This window comes from Cyprinodon tularosa, unplaced genomic scaffold, assembly GCF_016077235.1.
Source record: "Cyprinodon tularosa strain WSP-4 unplaced genomic scaffold, ASM1607723v1 ctg1415, whole genome shotgun sequence".
NCBI classification, from domain to species: Eukaryota; Metazoa; Chordata; class Actinopteri; order Cyprinodontiformes; family Cyprinodontidae; genus Cyprinodon; species Cyprinodon tularosa.
Window position 1 is genome coordinate 1 of NW_024038238.1, and position 24369 is coordinate 24369.

The window sequence follows — 24369 nt, forward strand, 5'->3', positions numbered from 1 at the left end:
CATAATGTTACGACTTTATTCTAAAAAAAAATAAAACTCTCTAGCCCGGCCCTAATACTCCGTCGTAGGAGAACAACTGAACTTACATTCATAAATTTACCTGGATGATGCTGAAGAAGCACCTTGCTGCCATTCTTCTGGAGACCCAGGTTCTAAAGTGATTCATATCACTGAGTCCTTTTGCTTGGACAAGAACCGATTAAATTTCAGTTGCTTCTTGAAAGAGAAATGCTTAAACCAAAGAATAAATTCCATATCTAAGGTTAGCTTAGCATTTAGAGTATTGCAGCATTTGATTTTAAGCCAAAGTAAAAAGGCCCAACACAGCAATAGCAAATCAAGCGGCTAACCTGAAAGAGACATTAACTATTGACTTGCATGACTTGATTCAATTGCAGTAAAAAAAAACATATAAATTTGGCGCGGCAAGCCAAAAATAAAATTCTACAGTTGGTTAAATGTTAGCATGTTTACTAAGTGAGAAGTGCCAGCTAGCGTTAATGCTAAAATTGGAACTAGCTCACGTTAATGCTAGCTCTTGCTAATGCTATCATTGCTAGCTCACGCTAATGCTAATAATGGAGCCTGTCGCTACCCGATCCGTACCGGTAGCACGATCCGTACCATCAGCTCATTTGCGCCTGCGCGAACAGAATAACTTCCGGTGGCAATATTCCCTTTTTCTTACATTTTTATTCTTTTGTATTTTTTAGAGGCATGGGTTTCTTTTTGTATATCTTTGTATTTTCGTCAATATTGCATTTTCTAAAAATAAAAAAACAGAAATACATAAAAAAAGTTAAATCGTCTTGTGATAGTTACTTTGACTGCTCTGAGCATGCGCAAATATACGTCACACAGCGTTTATATTTAAATTTGTTTAAATATTTGATTTACTCTGTACTTAACGATGCACTCCAGCAGTACTGATCCCACAATGGATTCATTTGCTACCTTTCGAAACCTGCAGTTTTTCATTGATAAGGGAACATTTCCCGAAAATTTGGATTTTTATTCCAGAAAAAAAATAAAAAGGATGTCTCCACATTTTCAAGTTAAAGGTAAGAAAATTAAAAAGTAAAACCAGCCAGAAAAAATATTCATTTAATAATTATTTAGTTTATAAGTCCATTTAATGTTTAAATAAGAATGATACTTTTTTTTTTTTGTCCCTGGTAAAGCAGTCTTTTCAATTTTAAATCCAATATAGAATATATTTCACATTTAAGAAGATTATGTTCTTATTTCCTTCACTTTTTATTCTAGCAAGCATGTTACGGTCAAAGTAAAAATATATATTTAAAATGTTAAATGCGATCATATTTTTTACAATTTTAAATTATTTATTTATATATTTTATCTTCTATGCTGTTTGGGTTACTGCATTTCTCTGGGATGCACAAAAATATCTGTATGCTTTAAATTTTATGTCTTTGCATGAAAAAAAAACATAAAATATGTTTTATTTATACTGTTTTCATATCATTCCATCCAACCATTCTTCTAACAGACAGCAGACTCTTCTACGTTGGTCCCAGACGGCAGTTCATGCGGCTTGTGGTACTTTCTGAGAAAGAAAGAACATCTGTCTTGATGGAGTGCCACAATAATCCTGGTACTGGCAACCACAATGGCAGGAGGGCCACTCGAGACAGGGTTATTGCTGGGTATTATTGGCTCACCATCACAAAGGATGTTGATGAATGGGTAATGTAAAACAAATTAATTATGGCTCATACCTTCCATCACCTTTAATTTTGAAGACTTTTAGCATAAAGAATGTAATACACAATTAGTAGAAGCTATAGGTTGTATTTAGCTGATTTTGTTGTTTATCAGCCTGAATCAACTACACAAACAAATTTTCCTTTCAGGTCAAGCGTTGTCACCGCTGCCAAATAAATGATCCAATGAAAACTGTAGCACCGGTTCTACATTCAATCAAGGTTCTAATTTTTTTAATTTATGGACTGAAACACAAGCACTGTTTTTATAAGTAAATATAACCCCTTTCCATTATATCTTTCTATTATTTGTTCTTTTATTGTGTGGTAGGTAAAAGAACCCTGGGAGGTTCTTGGATTGGACCTGATTGGGCCATTGCCAGAGACCTCTCTGGGACACAACTATGTCCTCACTATGACCGATCTGTTCACAAAGTGGGTGGTTGCTGAACCTCTACGAACAAAGACCGCTGTAGAAGTTTGTTCAGCAATCATCTCTAAGCTGTACACGTTTGGCCTAGTGAGAAAAATAATAACAGATCAGGGGAAGAAGTTTGTGAACCAGGTGAAATTTTATCCATCTTCTCTTCTGTCATTTTTGCAAACTTCAGTCCTTTGAAGATATTTATGTGTTCCCTGCAGCTCAATGACAGTATCTTTAAACTGCTGAACATCCAGCATGCTGTGTCCAGTGCTTACCAGCCCCAGACCAATGGACAGGTATTTAGCCTTTGTTTTGCAAGAACCTTCATGTTTAAATCAAGTTGCTTTATTTATGAAAAAACATATCTTTCATTTAGGATGAAAGGAAATCAAAATATAAAGCGTGCTCTGAGGAAGTATGTCAACGAAAGCCATAATGACTGGGACCTTCACCTTCCTGCAGTTGTTTATGGAATTAACACTGCCAAGCAGGTAGTACACTAGTGTTTCATTTGCACAAAATATCTGAAAACAGATAACCATTAACTTTTTTGCTATCAGTCTTCAACCAAATACACCCCATACTTCCTCTTGTTCCACCGTCACCCACGTCTGCCCGAGATAATGAACACCTGTCCAATGGGAGACAACTTTGAGGTTGGTGATGCAGAGGATGAAATCGATAAACACCTGACTGAAGTACACAATATTAATACCAAGGTTTGTAAATGTTGAGAAAATACTAGAAATAAGATTTTTTTTTACAATCTTGCCTAAAGTGCATTTCTATTTTTGAAGGTTCTTCAAAATATTGAAATGGCACAGGAAAGACAGCAAAGGACTTTTGGAGACCGGAAACGCAAATTTACCCGTGTCGCAACTGTTGAGGCTGGGGATGAATGTCTGATTTCAGGAGCTTCAAAAAGGCCACGTACAGGGGACACATTGACCAGCCAGCACAGAGGACCTTACAAGATTGGAAACATTACAAAAAAGGGAGTGGCCACTGTGCTGAAGGGATCAACAACCATGAAGGTCAATGTGTCCAGACTGAGGCCCTATTATAGGTTAACAAGTAAGTGCTTTTAGATGTTCCACACTTCTGTGTCTTTGTGTTCATATTTTTACTTCATGAGAATAACTGAAAAAATGTTGTCATCGTATATACAACCAGATGAGCAACTATCTGAAGGGCAGCTCCTCAACGACCACGAATACTCCTCTAGGGACTGGCAGCAGGAGCATTCCTATTGTTTTTCTGGAGCAAAGTGGGAACGGGATGTGAACCCAGTTCAAGAGGCTCTTGTATGCTTTGACATACACTATATTGCCAAAAGTATTTGCTCACCTGCCTTGACTCACATATGAGCTTAAGTGACATCCCGTTCCTAATCCATAGGGTTCAATATGACGTCGGTCCACCCTTTGCAGCTAGAACAGCTTCAACTCTTCTGGGAAGGCTGTCCACAAGGTTTAGGAGTGTGTTTATGGGAATTTTTGACCATTCTTCCAGAAGCGCATTTGTGAGGTCGCACACTGATGTTGGACGAGAAGGCCTGGCTCTCAGTCTCCGCTCTAATTCATCCCAAAGGTGTTCTATCGGGTTGAGGTCAGGACTCTGTGCAGGCCAGTCAAGTTCATCCACACCAGACTCTGTCATCCATGTCTTTATGGACCTTGCTTTGTGCACTGGTGCACAGTCATGTTGGAAGAGGAAGGGGCCAGCTCCAAACTGTTCCCACAAAGTTGGGAGCATGGAATTGTCCAAAATGTCTTGGTATGCTGAAGCATTCAGAGTTCCTTTCACTGGAACTAAGGGGCCAAGCCCAGCTCCTGAAAAACAACCCCACACCATAATCCCCCCTCCACCAAACTTTACACTTGGCACAATGCAGTCAGACAAGTACCGTTCTCCTGGCAACCGCCAAACCCAGACCCGTCCATCAGATTGCCAGATGGAGAAGCGCGATTCGTCACTCCAGAGAACGCGTCTCCACTGCTCTAGAGTCCAGTGGCGGCGTGCTTTACACCACCGCATCCGACGCTTTGCATTGCACTTGGTGATGTATGGCTTGGATGCAGCTGCTCGACCATGGAAACCCATTCCATGAAGCTCTCTGCGCACTGTTCTTGAGCTAATCTGAAGGCCACATTAAGTTTGGAGGTCTGTAGTGATTGACTCTGCAGAAAGTTGGCGACCTCTTCGCACTATGCGCGTCAGCATCCGCTGACCCCGCTCCGTCAGTTTACGTGGCCTACCACTTCGTGGCTGAGTTGCTGTCGTTCCCAAACACTTCCATTTTCTTATAATACAGCTGACAGTTGACTGTGGAATATTTAGGAGCGAGGAAATTTCACGACTGGATTTGTTGCACAGGTGGCATCCTATCACAGTTCCACGCTGGAATTCACTGAGCTCCTGAGAGCGACCCATTCTTTCACAAATGTTTGTAAAAACAGTCTGCATGCCTAGGTGCTTGAATTTATACACCTGTGGCCATGGAAGTGATTGGAACACCTGATTCCAATAATTTGGATGGGTGAGCAAATACTTTTGGCAATATAGTGTATTTTGCTCTGAATCTGCGCCTGACTGGCTCTGCTAATTTAACCTCCTCTCCTTTCTCACATTGCTGCCCCAAATGTAATAACTTCTCCTGAAATATTTTAATTTTCTTTCATTTAGCTATGTTACATATTGGACCAGGATTGTTCACCTGCTGAGCTAATTGTGAAGGAGAGAAGTGTGTGCCTTACACACAGCGGTGTAGGAAGCGGGGGGGACGGGGGGGACATGTCCCCCCCAATATAAAAGCCAAGTGGATATGTCCCCCCCAAAAAATTGTACCGCAAAATATTAGATTTTGACATTTTTTTAACTAGCGTGCTTTTATTTTGAAGGCGCAGCATAGCGTTACGTCACTGTACTCCCCCTCCCCTCTCTGAACTGCTGAGTGTTTGAGCACTCAGAAGGGAGGGAAACGGCGACACAGAAGTCAGAAACTTGTGAATGAGGTAAAATGGTCTGTCGGGATGCTGCTATGAATATTGCCTATTTATAACGTCTTGTTAGTTCACTTTCATATATAGAAATACAGATATATAAAAACAAGAAGGTCTAACTAAAAGATAACCAGAATATATGTTTAGAGTAAAGATTGACTACTTGTGTTTACACAAGCACACAATTTCAAATCTGCTGAGCTTGCTGTGCAAGAAAATGTAAAATATACGTTTAAAGAAATAAAACAGGAAGTACTGCTAAAACAAACTAAATGTTAAATAATGTAGATATTGGTTTAAAAAATTCTTCAGATTTGGAAATTTGGAAGGAATACATCATTTTGAAATTAATCAATAAATCTGGTAAAAAATAAATAAAAAATAAAAGTTGCACTTTTTTACTTGAGGAATTTGTTGAATAACTTCATAATTATGAGTTTAACTAGTTGGAGGTAATGCTACACTTCTCTGCTTACTGTCCTGCTCATAAAAGGTAAACATTATAAACCCACCATTCATTCTCTACACTATTTGGAAAACACAACACAAATGTAATATAACAAAATGTTAGCATCAAGCCATAGCCATGTCTGTTTGAGAGACTAGCTCTCTTGTTTTAATGACCTTCTGCTCCTCCATTAATGAGGGGACCCCTCGGGCACGTAAAAAGTTGCCTAATTCTGTCATTTTCCACCAATGTGTCACTGGCCACCTCAAACAACTCACATCTTTGTCAGTGAAGCTGAGTGCTCCGCATCTCTTCCCTCATGGTGCCCATCTACATTAAGATCCAAAATTCTGGAAAAAAAACTCAGAATTCTGAGAAAAAAAGTCAGAATTCTGGGATTAAAGTCAGAATTCTGAGAAAAAAAGTCAGAATTCTGAGAAAAAAAGTCAGAATTCTGGGATTAAAGTCAGAATTCTGAGAAAAAAAAGTCAAAATTCTGACTTTTTCCCATATTAAACTGAAATAAAATTTAAAAATCACTTAACTTTTTTTTTTCTAGGCCCTATCCTCTTCCGTAGTCTTGGGCTGATCACTCATCCAATATTTAACTGCTAACTTTCTCTAGACGTTTGCCACGCTAGCCAAAATGTTTTTTTATATATATATATATATATCCCATTTCAGTACAATGCCACCACCAACTAAAAGGCTGAAACAGCAGTAGGACTTACTCAGATTTTTTTTAAAAGAGAAACGTCAGTGTGAGTAACAGTCACCTAACACAACTTGTGTTGAAATTAGCCCGGTCTGGGCGTGCGTTTTACGAGGATTATTTTTTGCGTGGTTTTGATTCCCCGAAATTGACAGATGTTATACCTGCCGTGCTCCTGAACGTTAGTTAAAACCACAGGGAGAATTAATTTTAATTCTTAGCAGCGGCGGTCGCATTGGTTGTGCAACCACTAATTAACCAACTAATTAACTTCTGCACCTTTATTTCCTCAAATAAACTGCTGGCTCCTCTTTTTAGACTATAAACAGATTAACACAACATTGACAACTCTGTAGTTTTCTCTGTTCTGTACTGCAAATTGGAATTAAAGGCGCCATTTCTACCAAAGTTCTGGACAGACTGGCCACCTGTCTAGGGTGGACCTCGCACCAGCACCTCCTGACCCCACTAAGGGACAGGGTGCACAGAAAATGGAAGGATAGATGGATTTCTACCAAAGGTTTAGAATGCGTTTTTGAACCAGATGCTTCAAAGCGCCCTGTCCATAATTCTTCAACACACCGTTAGCTCCCTCTGTCAGTCAACCTATATAAATTCATTTTTGACCATTATTGCAAGTTTGACAAAATAAAACATATCAAACTTTGCACTTGTGTGGCCTACTGAATTGTTTTTGATCCAACTGAAATATTTGATTTTCTAGTGTGATGCAGACACTAAATATGCCAAGGGCTGAAGCCCTTGAAAGACATCTCCCTTTGCTTAATAAAAGACTCCAGTCATTTTGTTTGGTGATATGCTCACATCTTATGAACAAATGCATTATGTAAATTTTAAATGCATTATTTTTGCAAGACACATTTATAAAGGAATAAAATAAAAGATTAAATAGCCTTTTTTTAAAGTAGCGTACTTAAGATATGTTTCTGTTGAATATTTACGAATCTCAGATTTCCGACATGTGTCCCCCCCAATTGTAAACATATTCCTACGCCCTTGCTTACACGTGAGGATTTCTGGTCCTTGGGGTTAAGTCAGTGCATGGAATCAAATGTAAGTATTCTTAAATGTGTCTCATAAAACCTGTAATATCTAACTGTCTAATCACTGGTTAATTTCAATGTTTTTCAGATTGGAAATGCTTGCCTGAAAATAGTAGAGGAAACGGCAAAAAGATTTGTAATTAAATTGCCTAGATCTTCATATTTACGCCCTGTGAATCAATTGAAATGCTTAACATCATTCTTTCTGTTTTCACAAGGGAAAAGACATACACATCTTCAATCTGTATGTGGTGCCCCTGTGGAAGGCAGATGTGGATCCTTTGTGTTCACTGCCTGGAGGTATTTTCGTGAATTTATCTATATTGCTGTCCTCCTCACTCTTTCTATTCTTCAGTGTATACAACATGTATGATGTAATATTAATGCATATTGGTATTATTAGGACCTGACAACGAAAGACCTTGTAGTTTTCCCAGCATGGAGCCAACAACAGGACGCTGCTGATCACTACCTCCTCTGCGTAATGACAATTTTTGTATTTTAAATAATCTCAGTGAAGGATGTATATGTATTGCTGTTTAATGATGTGATAATAAAAATAATATCAATTGCAGGTTCTACTGGTAAAACAGAGAGAGATAGTGTTTCTTGACTCCCTTCGACCAGATGGTTTTGGTGACGAGGCCTACAAAAATATATTTAGGTTCAAGCTATATTGTTTCACTGGTTGTGGCCTATTGCCAGTTCTGTCTCTTTGGATATATGTTCATAAAAGCCTCGTTCTCAGGCTAGGTGTTCATAAAAGCCTCGTTCTCAGGCTAGGTGTTCATAAAAGCCTCGTTCTCAGGCTAGGTGTTCATAAAAGCCTCGTTCTCAGGCTAGGTGTTCATAAAAGCCTCGTTCTCAGGCTAGGTGTTCATAAAAGCCTCGTTCTCAGGCTAGGTGTTCATAAACGCCTCGTTCTCAGGCTAGGTGTTCATAAAAGCCTCGTTCTCAGGCTAGGTGTTCATAAAAGCCTCGTTCTCAGGCTAGGTGTTCATAAAAGCCTCGTTCTCAGGCTAGGTGTTCATAAAAGCCTCGTTCTCAGGCTAGGTGTTCATAAAAGCCTCGTTCTCAGGCTAGGTGTTCATAAACGCCTCGTTCTCAGGCTAGGTGTTCATAAAAGCCTCGTTCTCAGGCTAGGTGTTCATAAAAGCTTCGTTCTCAGGCTAGGTGTTCATAAAAGCCTCGTTCTCAGGCTAGGTGTTCATAAAAGCCTCGTTCTCAGGCTAGGTGTTCATAAAAGCCTCGTTCTCAGGCTACTTGTATATTTCAGTGTGTCACCTTAATCTGAATTTATAATTCAAATGTATGCAGACGCATTGCAGCCTTTATTGATCCAGGGCCATGGTCTGACAAGACAGGGAGAGACCTTGAAGTATGTTTGTAATTATCAAAGTGTAAAATGTTTGCAGTAAAACACATATTTATCGCTCATATATTGTTGTACTTTTCTCTAATTTTACATGTGTCTTTTTGCTTCTCTTTGCTTAGCATTTTCCTCTTCAGTCCAACGGACATGACTGTGGGATCTTCATGTTAATGGTATTCACTGCTTACTTAAAGCTTTTACTCATGGCTCAAACTGTATGTTACAGTTATTTGATGTTTTACAGTATGCCCTCTGCATCAGCACATCAACCCCATTTACCTTTTCCAAGGTATGTTTATTTTTGTTCTTGGGGGGTTGATTACATTGAAATTCTTCTAGCCACTTGTAATTTTTATTATACTTGCTTTTGCCTGTTTTTTCAAGTGGGAGATGCCAACCATTCGCCGTTGGTGGTGCCTCCAGATAATGGAGAGGTTTTGCATTGAAGGGTACCTTCACACAGGAAACTTCAATGTCTTCTGTATTTTAGTTTACTATGTGCTTATGATCCTGTTGTTCCATTCAAAGGCATGGACAACGATTTGCTCACTGGACAGAAGAATCCTCCCATCTTCTTGAAGGAATCCTGGAACCGGTCTTTAGGGTTCCAAAGTCCACCAGTGCAGAGACTTCCCCCAGAAATGGTGATGGTGGAGAGGGCAATGCGAAGGTGTGTGTTTAATGTTTAGTGCTAGTGTAGCGAGGGTGAAAAGCATCAAGCTCCTGGTTCTGCTCTTTTCCTGATCACCTCTTTTGAAACTACAGAATTGAGTCATGTGTGTATATATATACTCAGTGTTGGGAAAGTTCTCTTTCTACGTGAACTAGTTCAAAGTTCAGTTCACACATTTTAAAATGAACTAGTTCAGTTCATAGTTCATAATTCCAAAAAACAAACTAGTTCATAGTTCTTTTTTCTTTTTTTTTTCATATATTGCTCAATTACACCATAGCCTACTGTAGAACCACAGACAGCAATTATTTTATCAGTTGTAACTCTGAAACTGTGCGTCAGATTTCATCTTCATATCCAGTTTTGAATCCTTATCCAACCAGGGTTTACATTAGCGTTGAGGGGACAGCATTTCCCCATTGTTGCTTTAACGCTTTGTTGCTGTCCATTCACTTCACACTAGTAGCAGCTGCAGCTTTCACCCCTACAGTATATTCTCAAAAACATCAGGAAAAATGTGCTGCTTGAATGGTCTTTTTTATGAGTAATTATTAAAAGAAAAATAGGAAAGTAGTCTTTAAGGTGCAAATGTTTTTTTTTTATTTTAATAATTTTTTCCATTTGAAATTCCATTTCAATACATACTAAAAAGGAATACTGGAATCCTGGAAAATTATACCAGGCAGGTTTAACAAACAAGTTACATGGATAGTAAAACCCTCAAGAACAGGGGTCTTCTATGTTTTCCAGACCAAGGACCCCCAAACTGATGGCGAGATGGAGCGGGGACCCCCTATTTATATATATTGTATGAAATTGTGTCCTATAGTCACTCTATTACAGATGGAGTAATGTAAAGAAATTAATTTCTCCCTGGGATTATTAAAGTTTTTCTGATTCTGATTCCTGGTTGTTGTGAAGGAAACGGTGCCCAGCTTGAAAGAGCTCCTGTGTGTCGCTGAATGTGAGCATTGATGACTGAAAGACATCTTCTGCCTCCATTTATCTGTTTACTACAGTGTGTTGATTTCATGTTAATGAGTATTTAAAGACATTTCAATTAGTGGGGGAAAAAATTGCAGGGGGGGGATATAAAAATATCAACTAAACATGCAGACCCTCATGTAGTACCTCCGTAGACCCCCTAGGGGTCGCGGATCCCCTGTTGAAGACCTCCGCCCAAGAAGATTTTACTAACACAAACTGAGGGACCAGGCTGAGGTAGGAATTTAAGGTTACTGAAGTGCGGATTTTTTTACTGAAAGCCGGCGGGCAAACTTGTTGCCATCATCCTCACCGACCACCTGGTCATAAAACTGTTTTAAGTGATCATACTGCTGCTTTGTCGCCTCCACGGTAGCCTACATGCTGCTGTAGCTTCCACGCTGCATTTGTTTTGATGACGCACGCGGCTGTAGGCTACGACGCTGGTAGCTGCTGTTGCCAGATTGGGTGTTTTTCCCGCTACATATTAAGGCCTGTTTACGGTGTGATTAAGCCGGGGTTTCGCCTGGAGGACTCTATAGAAATCTGGCAACCTATTGAATGGAGCTGAACTGAGAGAGCGTGCCGTTCACAGACACCAGAATGAACGAGTTCACAAAAACGTTCATCAGGCAATAATGCAGTACATTCAGTTCACGTTCGCCCAAAATATGAACGAGTTCATGAACTTTCGTTCAATGAACGCGTTCAGGCACAACACTGTATATACTATATAGTATTTTACGTTTTTTTATGTACTTTTTTCATACTTTAGGGACAGACACAGACCCTGAGGGACTTGCATAAAGCATGGGACTGGATTCAACAGCACAAAGCCTTATTCCGTGGGGAAATAGGAGAACCTGAAGTCTTACAGATGAGCAAGCCCAGGCAGAAAATGGCCCTTGAAGGATACAGTTCTGCAAAGGATCCCTTCTTAATTTCCTTCCAGTATCAGGAAGACATGGAAATGTTTTACATCAACTGTGTTGATGTAATGGGACTAAAGGTCAATACCATGTTTTGCGAGCATAGTTCTTAGAATGTTTGTATAGTCAGTTCTTAATAAGTTTTAAAGGTTTTCTTTCTCTCTCTGAATTATTTTATTCTCTGCCCAACTTTTCTAACTACCATTTTTTAATAATGTATGCTTTGGCTTTGTTATGTGTTCTTTCTTCTATTCCCTGTTTGGTTTTTGTAAAAAATAAACAATGTGGGCATTAATGACGAGGTCTTCTCCTCTTTTTGATGTGTACACCAGAGGGCGCTAAAATATCAACTGATAACTTTAACGTTCTTAAAAAATCTATTTTATACAAGAGTATTTGTGTTCAAGTTTATTATACAACTTTATGTAATATAAAAACATTACAATATGGATTATATATATATCTATATATATATCTATATATATATAGATATATATGTGTGTGTGTAAACAAAATTAATGTTATTAAGGAATAAAATACATTTTTTTTTCTCAAATAAAAAATAATAGAGTGCATTCACTCTATTATCAGAGTGCATCAGATAAACGTTACGCAATAATATATTCCCAGACTGCTCTTAGCATGTCTGATGATGACGTCAAGCAATACAATGGATTGAATTTAAAAAGCATCCATTTCTTCCAGAAAAGTCTTCAATATTGTCTTTACGATGTAGTTTAGTGTTCTTTAATTATTTAAGGATATAAATAAAGTTTTTTCAGTACCGTAATTACATTATTTTTTGGCGACCCGGAAGTTATTCTGTTCGCGCAGGCGCAAATGAGCTGATGGTACGGATCGTGCTACCGGTACGGATCGGGTAGCGACAGAGCCTGCTCGCGCTAAAGCTAGCTCTTGCCAATGCTATCATTACTAGCTAGTGACAATGCTAACATTGCAAACATTGTCTGGCTAATTTCAATGGCACTTTATACCAATTTAGAGCTCAACTCTGAATCTCTGTGCTTCTGCTCATGAGACGTCCATGCCTTATTTCTTAATTTTTCTTAACAGGTCCTCGGTTGAAAGACCTGCTAACACCATATGGCTTTCCTCAACAACATCGCTATGAGCAACGTCGCTATGAGCAACTTGTTCAAATCTAAATAATTTATAGTAGCTTAAATTATGTGTATGATCACACCATCTAATGGGCAAAGTTAGAAAATGTTTAAGCTGCTTTTATATTACTTAAATTATTTATTTGTCCTAAATCAAAATGATCACAGAACTACATCCAACTTTTTGTGAGCTTTCTTTACCAATAATTTATTATCCTTTATAGTTCATGTTGGTAAAACTTATAAGAATCTTTTTAGTAAAACTTTTTGAATCATTGAGGCTCTGTCCACACGAAGTCAAACCCTGGCACAAATTTTTCACCAAACCAGCCTCTCATCCATACGAAGCCGGCGTTTCGGGGGTCTGTAAACGATCTTTTTTTTATTCAGCCTTCAGAGTGGGAAGATTTTGAAACGCCGTTTTCGCGTTTCCATCTTTAAGCTCTAACCGCATTTTTTTTTTTTTACACGCATGCGTCATAGCGTCGCCTCTAAACACGCATGCGCGACACAGTATCACAACAACAATGGCGCCGTACTGTGTTGAATGGTTGCTGCTCATGCTACTCACCCTGCTGTCGGGCTTACAACAGAATCTTCTTCTTCTGGAATATCTCCAGGAAGAACAGAGCAATATCGACGACATAGTTCAGCACCTGAATTTGACTAAACCACGAAAATGGACCCCGCAGGGCAACCATGTATAAATATTAGTGCGCATGCCCAACATTTCGTCGCCTATTTTTGCTCTGGCACGACAGCGCCACTTACAGGCCTGGCATACATTTTGCAGCTTTTTCGTGCATTCGTGTGGACGATCACATTTATTTTACGTCTCCGTCTTTACGACAAACGTTCTGGAAAATATTAGCGTTTCGTGTTCGTTTTGACTTCGTGTGGACGGGGCCTGAATCAACCACATCTTTATTGCCTCCTTAATACACATTTCCCCCTCCTGAAGCTGTACTTTGATGGCCGCTCAAACCTTCGCCCTGATTCGCTCCTGACCCAGGAGAGAATAACAGCTCTGGTTGAACGGCTCCAGACGCCCCGTCACCAAGGATGGAGGCAAGACCTAGAAGTTCTGGCCTTCTGGTTCTGGTTCTAGTTCTGGTTTCGGCTGGCAAGTGGTGCGTCCTATCGTGTTGTTGCCAGATCCTTTTAGGCTCAGACTGGTAATCTGTGATTTCCGGCATTTGCCCGGTGGGCCGGTCCTAATTTCAGCACGCGGGGGCCGCCGTCTTTCATTCATACCGGCCCCGACACTTACTCTCCGGTCGAAGCTCCTACCTGTGACAGTAAATAACTCAAGGAGCTCAAGAAGTAATTCAATGTTAACTGCCTAAATGATGCATGCAGTATATATAGCCCTTCCTTGTCATTCACATCCTTGGCATATGTTGTAATTTTCTATTTCTTCAAACTGTAAAATCCTTGCAACAAGCTAAATTGTATTAAAACTAAAATGGTTTCTTTAAACGATGTTCCTCTTATATGTGGCAAATTTATGTTTGAATATTTTGCAGAAATATGTGATGGGGTTTTCATCTGTTCCGTTTCATTGCCCACATGCCACCTAGACTGGCAGTGAACGCTGACACACCGCTCAGCTTTCATGTTTTCATTCTTGAAGAACTGCCTGGCTGCCTCTATATCGTATTGTTTTACGTTGGTGTTTTTACAACACTTACGTAGATGTCTGTCCTGTGAAAGAAGCTTCAACTTTAGGTCTGATCTTTATAAACACATAAGAACTCACACAGGTGAGAAGCCTTTCTCCTGTACTATTTGTGATAAAAGTTTTAATCAAAAAGTATGTTGACTAGGCACAGGATGACTCATGTGAGAAACATTTTTCCTCCATGACACATGGAGTCAAAGCAATTAGATCCCACAGGAATGAACAGCAGAGGCCTTTTCCATGTTTTACTTCGGATAAAATGTCCATCTAGAAACTCTTCCTCATTACATGAGAACAAGTTAAAACCTTTTTTCTAGCTTTTAGGGAAAATGTTTCATTATCAGTAGAAGCAAACAAATATCTTTTTCTTGCATTATCTTCTGTTGTGAATGTTTCCTATTTGTGTAATTGCTACTAGATTGATGTGCCAAACATAAAAAATAACCTTATGGATTTGAAAACATACATGGTTTTAAATAAGTAAAAAACAATCGTTTTCCATGTTTTCTCTATTTTCAGACAACCTAATTCTGTAATATGAATTTTTTAAAGGTATTAAAATTAACAGGGGACGACTAACGTGTCTTCGGTATTTCTTTGTGGTCATTTGGTGAATTTAATTATTTCAGATTTAGACAAATTAGTTTCTTCATGTTTCAGAAAGAAAGTGTTGAACCATCACTGGTTATTATACAATATATTCAAGCCAGGAACTCACATGTTAAGTCCCCTAAACTATGATCTCTAGAGCGGGAATGTCAGAGGTTCCTATCCTATGGAATCATATTGCATTCACCAAACAAAAAAAAAATCAGACAGATAAGTATGAAATATGTCATATTTAGGAGATCAGGAAGGACAGTAATTGTTGAGCTACACTACATGAAACGTGAACAATGAGTAGGTTGTTGGATTTAATATGTTTTATTTACTTTTAGGTATGGGACACTGGGAAATAGTTTCCTCAGTGTCGATGGAATTAGTTTTAGCTTGTCAGCATTGCGCAGGTACCTTAAGTCCTTAGGACTGCTTAGGTGAAAAAGCCCACTCTGACTTGCTGTGTTGGGAACTGGAGAAATACCAACTTTCTCCAGCAGAGTCCGCCCTGGATCCTCTCAGCTGAGCTGTCTGCGCACCTGCTGCTGATCATCTCATCTGGAGGACCAGACTACATAAGCTGTCTTCAGACCTTGCCTCGACGCCGCAGTGTCTTAATCAGTTGGTTAGCACCTAAGCCATAGATCCTCTGAGAACCTAGTTACTTCTGAGTCCTGTTTTGGGTTCTAACCCTTTTTGTCTCTGCTTCCAGGTTACCTGTTTTTCTCCGTGAAGCTCTGGAAGAGCTTAACCTGCCGAGCCTGCCCTCCGAGCCAAACCTGAAGACTCACTCTCTGGATTTCCTAGCAGCTCTGGATACTGAGCTGGAAACTCAAGCCAAGGTCAAACTCGTTTAGAGAAGTAAGACGCTGAAACAGCTTACGGACTCTGCAGAACCAAATCATCTCCGGACCCAACAGTTCCGCTCCCAAAGCCCCTTCTACGTTCTTCAAGGTACAAACCTGAACACAACAAAGATCAATCCCAACCAAGCCTTCGCTAACAGAACTGTCTCTCTCACAGACTCCAGTGAACCAGTCCCAGACCAGAACCAGTCAACTGTCCTTATTATTCATGCTTGTGCAAACAATAAACTTGTTAAAACTTTCCCTCTGAGTCGTCAGTGTTCTGCATCTTGGGCCTCTCTGTTTACCCATCATGACATGCTGGGCGTTGCACTGCTCCTGCAGGAGCAATTCAATCAGCACGGGATGCTTTATGGCTATAATTGAATGCATCTGAAATGCATTCCAGCTGGCTTGGTGGTGTCCCAAATAACTGTCTGGAACCTTTTTAAATCCTAGATCCTCAAGGTGTCATGATGGGTTTAAGGTTCTTAGCCCACATGCAGAACACAACGGAGGCTGCGTAAAAGTTTAACAGAGTTTATTGAATGTTTACAAACACAAGATAATGTACTGGGTCTGGAACTGGTCCGGGCTGGTTCACTGAAGTCTGCAGAGATGATAGTTTGATTAGAAGGCAGGCAGATGAGTTATGAGTCTTTAATAGTTCAGGATTCTACCTTGACTGAATCCGGGCTTCTCTTTGAGAGAGAGGGAACCGTTGGGTCCAGAGACTGTTTGTTCAGCAGAGTTCAAGAGCAGCTGCAGCGTCTAGCTTCTGACTTTGAATGGCAGACCTTGATCAGAGTTTCCAGCTCTTCACTAAGAGCAGCAGGGGAATCCACAGGTTAGGCTCTCCAGGGCAGATTGGCAGGTTAAGCTCATCCAGAGCTTCAGGCTAGAGACAGGGTTTCCTGTGAGGCAAAAACAGAGGAGAGTTAGAATCTGATCTCTCTCAAGAGACAACTAGATTCTTTCAGTTTCAAGGCTCAGGTTGCTAACAAAACTAAGGTCAACACTCTCAGGTGTGCGTCTCAGGTGTGCTGGAAGACTCCAGCTCCAGGAGACTCACGGCGCACTCTGCTGGAGGAAGGTGGTACAGCTCCAGTTCCCAACACTGACCTTTAGAGACAGCAGATCACTCTCATATAGAAATAAACATAGATGCGTATCTCTTTATCTATGCTGATTTATTAAACACAATCACTCCCTGTTACAACTAACAATTCTATCCTACAAACTGTTTAACTAGAACTCTCAGAAAATACTAAAAAATAAGACAAGAACTAATGATGAAGCAGCTAAGAAGCCATTAATAGATGATTAAACAGATCATCACAGCTGTAGCTACAAATAGACGTTGGAAAATAGAAATGATCATCATGAATAGTCGTCAGTCAGCAGCAGTAATTATTAGGAAACCATGAAAGCTTTGGGTCCATCTGCAGGGATGCAGGGATGGGACATGCATGCACTAATGATGCTGATATCTACCAAAGATTTCAAAGCTGTTTCTTTTTCTTATTTTTATTTTAAAGTGAGATAAAGGATACGCTCATGAGAATCCAGAGTGGAATAAAGGTTCCAACCAACAGAAGCGGGAACAAATAAAAGCAAATGTAATGATAGAAACCTTAGTCAGTTAAATAACATGCTGCTGTCATTTTTTCAAATATCCATTACTGTAAAAATGTCCATAGCTGCATATTGGTTATTTATTCTCCAGTTTTATATTGTTAAAACACTTTACAGTATTTTATTGTTTATATTTTAACTCTTCACTATTATGTTATTCTTAAACATTTTTCTAAGGTCCACATTTGTGGGACCATTTTTTTTCTGTAATCTTTTTGCTGCTGTAAACACCAGAATTTCCCCATTTTGGGACAATAAAGAGATTTTCTATTCTATTCTATAAATGAAGTAGAAACATATAAGTAAATCTAAACAATGTATGAATAAAAATATATCTGCAAAATCTAAAAATACTTAGTTAAGCAAATTGTGCAATAAATCCTATCAGATTTATAGTCCCCACCCTGCAGATATATTAGAATCTGTCCTTTAATTCCAGCCAAACTCATTTACACAGTAACAGATAAAAACCTTTAGATAAATCAAACATTACCGACACATATCTGACTCAATAACCATTAAAACAACTATTTTCATTCATTTCAGACGGAACTATTCACTGACTGGATTATATTAAACTGAACTTCCAATTTTCACCACTGTTTGGCTCCAAGTAACCTTTCCTCTGATCACGGAGCAGCTGGCATGTTTGGACTCGCTATGAATCCTGGGTAAACCAAGGATACATCGGACCCGTCCTTCAAATCGGGCAAAAAGAAGGACGCATTTTAAGGTCGCATAACGAGGAGTCTTGGAATCCAACCAGACGTCGGCGCGGCGCTATGACGTAAATCGCCTTCAAATCTGGCCTTCTGAGGACGCAGCCCATGAAATTGAACGCAGCCACTGTTTTCAGGATCTAGTCTATTGTAGTGGGTGACATAACTGATCAGTAGAGACAGAGATGTTCTGCTAATTTTCATCAGGCCTCTATCTGCTCACCAAGGGAAGCACAGTTTCATCAGGAGCTCAGTTTTTGTAAACTCAGCCAGATGTAAAGAATAATCAGGAGGACAAGGTGTAGATAATCACACACGTCTATAAATAGCTAAAGGTGCAAAGATGGCAGCCATGACACTCCTGGATGAGTCAGTGGAAGGAAGCGGGCGTCTGAACCAGAAAGCTGGTTTAAATGTTACAGAGGGACACTAAGGACCCGTGTGTCTCTGGTCCAGTTCCACATTTAACCAGTGGACGTTCCCTAAAAGTTTAATCGGGGGCGGCAGGTGAAAACTAATAGACAGTGAAACCAGTTCCTATTAAACCAACAGATTTTAATGAAGCTCTTGCTAATAAAGCTACGTACATATTAATACATCAGTGCTGTTTAAATGAATCTATGGTTCTACATAACAAACAATAAATGGATAAACTGTTGTTCTTTATCTTTAATTACTTGGAAGATGACTGCAGAGACAAACTCTACAACATCAAACATAAAAACTGATTCTTAAAAGAACCTGAATGATGGATTTGATCCCCTAATAGAAATATATAGCAGAACATTTATTTCTGTATATTTGTCAGTTTTAGCTTCATATACTAACTTTAAAATGTCAAAGTAGGACACTGAACATGATGGTGTCAGTGCTGCCACCTTCTTGTTTAAAGGAGAACTGCTTGTTCCAGAGGGGGGTGGTAAAGGGGGGCCTAGCTATTAATAATTAGAACTATTCTAAATATTTTTTATATTTATTTTTGGGACAAATGCCAGAATGGTTTCTAACGTTCAGTGTCGCCTCCTTCACATATTTGCTCGGTGACGCCTCTAATAGAAACATGGGGTCATTTTTTTTTTCCTAATAATGATTTAAAACATTCAAACAATCATCATGAAGCAATAATTGAGCTCAATGCAGCAGCAGACAGATCAAGAAAATCATTTAGTCAGGGTTGAATGACAAACAATAATCAATAATTATGTTATAAAATATAGAAGGAAAACTTGGACATAAGTAATAAAGGGGGAAACTGATATTGAAATCAGAAAAATGTGGGAGATAAAAGGAAAGCAGGAAGAAAAAAGGAGAATAGAATCAATAATTTCATGATGCAGAATTGGTCAAACAGGTTTAAATAGTTCACTTAGTTAAGTATTGAACATATTGCTAATAAAAATTTATAAAAAAAAAATCAAATACTATTGGATTTGAAATATATTTTATCACTACAGAGAAAATATTTTTCTTTTTGTTTTTGCTGTAAACCTCCTGTTGACACTCCAGTCCAGCAGGTGGCGGTAATGCGCTTTAATAGGTGGTCTGCCAGCCGCTATGAAAGAGATGCAGCAAAGATTAGAGGAATAAACAGGAGGGAGGAGATATTCATGAATAGAATAAACACAGTTTTTATAATTGAACTCTTTTTAAGATGGGGAAACATCTCACTGGTTTTTATAGTTGGTGTGATAATGTAGAAACAATGGAACATGTTTTTATTAGTTGTAGAAAATATGTCACTCAAAGAACATGATTAAAAACAGAATTAGGTTTTAATGGGAAATTGAAATTTGTTAATGTTGTTGAAAAGGTAAATAGTATTAAGGGGATAAAGATGTTTCTTCTTGTTTTTTTAAATATAGGGATCATTATGAGAATTCGAGGGATAGATATTAGGATCCAATAGGTGGCAGTAGTGCGACAATAATGGATGCAAGCTGCCGTTAAAAGAAGAAGAAGAAGCTCTAAAGAAGGAGAAAGAAACACGCAGCGAGGCACCGACACATTAAACCAGCAGCATTAGCTTAGCTTGTGTGTGGAGTCATTGTAGAGAGGCTGATAATCTGGGAGTGTTTGCAGTGAGAATGTCTTCAGTCCAGCTTCAAGGAGAGTTTATCACCGAGCAGTTAACTCCTGCTGAAGAAACATTCACGGAGTTTAAAGGGAGTTTGGTCAATTCGGAGGAAAAGATGGACGATCAACATCTACTGCTGGATTTCACCAGGATCCCCCAGATCATCTTACACCGGATAGGTAGGAAACACCTGATAGAAACGATTCTCTGATGATGCACACTGTGGATTTTAGCCTCATCTGATTGGAAAGCTGCTAAGAGGAGATCAACATGCTAAGCTAAAGCTAACCTCCGGTTGAGAGCAGAGCCTAAAAGGCTAAAGTCTGCATCATGTTTGGTCATTGCAGCTTTTCAGGCTAAACTCTACTGTTCCATGTTGTTTGTGATGCTTAGATTCCAACATGGAGGCTGTTCTGATCCCTGATTCCTCAGATATCTGTAGAATTGTTAGATTGTTTACCTGCTGCTGGACAATGGAGTCACAGTCTGCTCTAGTGATGGGCTAATGAGGCATCTTGAAGCGTTTCGACTCATTGCCAAACTGTATTGATTCTGTCTCACTGAATACTGACACCTTTTGGACATTTAAAAGGGTCATAGAATGATTATATAGATCAGGGCTCTTCAACGTTTTCCAGGGCAAGGGCCCCCAAACTGATGGCAAGATGGAGCGGGGACCCCCTAGTTATATATGTTGTATAAAATAGTGTTATATCAAACTGGTCCTACAGTCACTCTATTACATACAGAGTCATTTCTCCCTGGGATTATTAAAGTATTCCTGGTTGATGGACAGGTGTTGTGAATGAAACGGTGCCCAGTTTGAAAGAGATCTAGATTTTAAGCTAAGGTGTCAGTAGTTGAGAACAGTCAAACAGATTTATTTGAAATTATGAGAGAAGAAAAGACTATGAAGTCTCTGGCTGATACAATATCATCCTTTTCCCGTCATGATTTAAAATGAAAAGCCCCAAAGTTGGGATTTTTTCTTTTTTTTATTTATGATCGCCCCTGATTATATTTCATCAAATGATCATGTGCAGACATTTGTATGATGGAAATAGACGTACAGATGACCTAATACAATGATATCATTTGTTACTGTAGGTTATATTGTATTATTTCATATCTATGCTTAAATTGAAAATATCTTTGATATTTTTAGATGCAGCCAATAAATAATGTAAACATTTATCATAACGTGAAAATGTGAATGAGGATGCTTGTAGACCAGGATTTTAAATCATACTTTTAAAACAATAAGTACAGTCGATTTGAAATAACTTTAATTCAGATAAGTTGAGTGATAACTGAGAGGAAAAGGACGACACAATGAGGAAATGAAAATAAAAACGCAGCAGCTGAAGCGTTTCTATTCCTCTTAGGCTGCTCCAAATATCTTGATCATTTTAATGATAAACAGCAACAGATTAAAAACATTGTTTTAGCAGATGCATCATGGTTTTTTTTTGTTTTTGTTTTTTTTATTGAGCATCAGTGGTACATTCTATAATTTCCATACAAGAGGCATGATACTCATATTTATATTTTAACCCCCCCATCCCAAGAACCGTTTGGACACCAATCTAGCAGGAGTAGATAGTTAAAAGTAATACAAAAATAGACAATAGCTGAAAAGAATAAATAAATAAATAGGAGATGTACCGTATTTTCACGACTATAAGGCGCACTTAAACGTCTTTTTTTTCCCTCAAAATGTGTGGTGCGCCTTATGTGTGTTGTAACTGCGACTTTTGAGACCACCTCATTGAGGAGATGATGAAAGAGTGGCTGAATGTAAGGAGACCAGGTGTTTTATTTTCCACTCATCACCATCGCTGTTAATATGTAACTCCATGCGTGCCCATCTCACAGCTGATGTGAAAAACATGGGGAAACAAATTAACGCTGTGCTCGCTGTTCAACCGCTCGACATCGGTGTGAACCGGACCCAGCAGGTGCAGCAGAAGCAGCGAGTTTACATGCAAAGTCAATGGTTGACGGGCGTGGCAAAAGGTCCTGCAGCGCGTTTTGGTGCAGCACGTCGGGAGCGTTTAAGCATCTGACGCACCGCCAACGTGCTGCTGCTGCTCAGATGGAAAAATTGAAGTTTTGCTGCTGGACGCGCCGCATCAACCAATCAGAGAAGCAGATCTGGGAGCTGCAGCGAGACAGACAGCGCTCTGATGACATATGATATTAACGCAAATGAAAAGGCTGGGTGGATGCGTGGCTGAGGCAGGTGTATCTGAGAAGACTAGGTGGCTTTTTCCACGCATCACCATCGCTGCGTGCCCATCTCACAGCCAATGTGAAAAAAAGGTGAATCAAATGAACGCTGTGCTCGCCGTTATCCCGGGGGTCTGACAAAGGAACTTCCACCGCTCGACATCGGTGTGAACCGGCCGTTCAAAGTAAGGCTGCGAGCGGCGTGGGAGCGATGGATGACAGACGGAGACCACAGTTTCAGGATAAGTGGAAGGCAGCGCCGGGCAAGTTACACCACCGTTAGCGGATGGATTGTAGATGCTTGGATTAATGTGTCTGCTGGCTCCGGCATTATTTCTGAGGAGCTGCGCGGCACGGAAAGTGACTCTGACAGCGAAGAAGGGGAAACTGGCATGTCTGATTTAGCGCAGCTGTTTTATTCAGAAACAGAGGATGATGACTTTGATGGGTTTGATTAATACTTTGTAATAAATACATGAATAAAGCACAATCATACTCAGTTTTGCTCCCGCTCTATTTTTCTACCTGAAAGCTTAATTCAACAGCAGCCTCTGGGCCCGGTCTCCTCCTCTTCATCGCGGTGGCTGGCAGGTGTTTTTTCATCTAAATAATCTAAATCTTGCAGCTATATTTGCTGTGATCAGTGGGAATAAAGTAGATTAAATATGTTTTTAAGTGAGAAAGTCCACCTGAAAACTTAATAATTGCAGTCACTTCATCCAGATTATCTATTTCTGTCGGAGGCGCTCAGACCCCCACATACCAGCGGTGCACCGACAGGAGAAATCCTTTCGTTCACCGCGGCTGCTGGCAGGTGTTTTTCATCTAAATAATTTAAACTGCAGGCACCAGGATACCGGCAATAAAAGCGAACATATTCCGTCGGCAGGTTTCAGGATTTTAAGTTAATTTAGGAGTGATCACAGCGCTCTGTCACCTGCGATGTGTCTGTCTCACGGCCAGCTGCCAGGTTTGATCAATACTTTGTAATAAATACATGAATAAAGCACAGTCATACTCAGTTTTGCCCCCGCTGTATTTTTAAATACGCAGTAGAGATATTTAAATGTAGTAGAGGACATGTACCTGTATATAAAAAACGCGCCCTATAGTTCGGTGCGCCTTATGTGTGTGTTAAATACAGAAATGGGACACATAACAGAGAGTGCGCCTTTTAGTCCGGTGCGCCTTATGGTCGTGAAAATACGGTATACATAAATATACACATATATACACATGTATACATTTATAGATACCCATACATATATTATGCATCGTTGCATAATATATGCATCGTTGGGCACCAGAGAGCAATCAGGGTTAAGGGTCTTGCTCAGAGACCCAGAGTGGCAGTCTGTGGAAGTGGGTTTCAAACTTGCAACCTCAGGATTCCAAGCTCTATGCCCTAACCACAAGGCCAGCACTTCCCTCCAAGCTTTTCATGTCAGCTGCAGCACTTTCTAGTTCTGCCAGTGTTCTTTGCTCGAGCCGCTTCGGCTGGATGACCGTGATTCCTCCAGTCTCCGCCTCATTCGGTCTCGGCTGCACGGCTTCAGCTCAGCAGGCTCAACTCGGCATTTAGTAATCAGCTGGTCACAAGTCTGGATGACTCTCGTGGGAGTTTCCTAAAATTTCAGCCAAACTCATCCAACTCCTATGTCTACATACAATTATTCAGATTATTTCACCACACAACAACAATGCACGTCTTCCACGACACCCCATGTTTAAGACAACCACAATACTGTTTTAAGTTTAATTAAATTCTCCATGTAAATAATTTGCCTTGTTAATTGTGTTATGAAAGAACAATTTATAACTCATAATTTTCCCATAGCAAAACCACTCTCCGACTTTTGCTTCAAGGTGTTAAAAGGACTTCATTTTATTTATCTCTTACCCCTAATAATTTTTGAGTTGTATTTTGTCTACCAAGTTTCATGAAAAGTTAATTACCTTAAGAAATCCTTAGCATAAATGTAACTTGCTCTTTTTGAAAGTTGACCTTTAAGTATTCTTTTTTTTTTTATTCACCTTTAAGTATTCTTAATAATCAGTCTTTAATTTATTCACTTTGCTACAGTAAGACCAACTTAACTCAGGAGTAATCTAATTCTGTCATATATGTGCAAAGAA

General features: G+C 39.5%; 1 protein-coding gene and 1 long non-coding RNA gene across 2 annotated transcripts; both read left to right on the plus strand.

The window, feature by feature from the left end:
* The first annotated feature begins 2994 nt into the window (after positions 1–2994).
* On the plus strand, positions 2995–4890 carry LOC119779037. The gene is made up of 3 exons (XR_005280173.1): positions 2995–3222; positions 3322–3452; positions 4834–4890. It is a non-coding gene; the product is annotated as an uncharacterized LOC119779037 (long non-coding RNA).
* A 4221-nt stretch (positions 4891–9111) lies between these two features.
* LOC119779038 (structural maintenance of chromosomes protein 5-like) lies at positions 9112–11565 on the plus strand. Its single transcript, XM_038278536.1, has 3 exons — positions 9112–9195; positions 9275–9416; positions 11179–11565. Exons 1-3 carry the CDS (start codon positions 9137–9139, stop codon positions 11443–11445), a joined length of 468 nt encoding a protein of 155 aa, XP_038134464.1. The 5' UTR covers positions 9112–9136; the 3' UTR covers positions 11446–11565.
* The last annotated feature ends 12804 nt before the right edge of the window (positions 11566–24369 follow it).

Coding starts and splice junctions, on each gene's coding strand:
- LOC119779038 (XM_038278536.1), top strand. CDS start 9,137: ATGCCAACCATTCGCCGTTGGTGGTGCCTCCAGATAATGGAGAGGTTT. Junction 9,196..9,274: donor GAGAGGTTTTGCATTGAAGG/GTACCTTCACAC, acceptor TTCCATTCAAAG/GCATGGACAACGATTTGCTC. Junction 9,417..11,178: donor GTGGAGAGGGCAATGCGAAG/GTGTGTGTTTAA, acceptor TTCATACTTTAG/GGACAGACACAGACCCTGAG.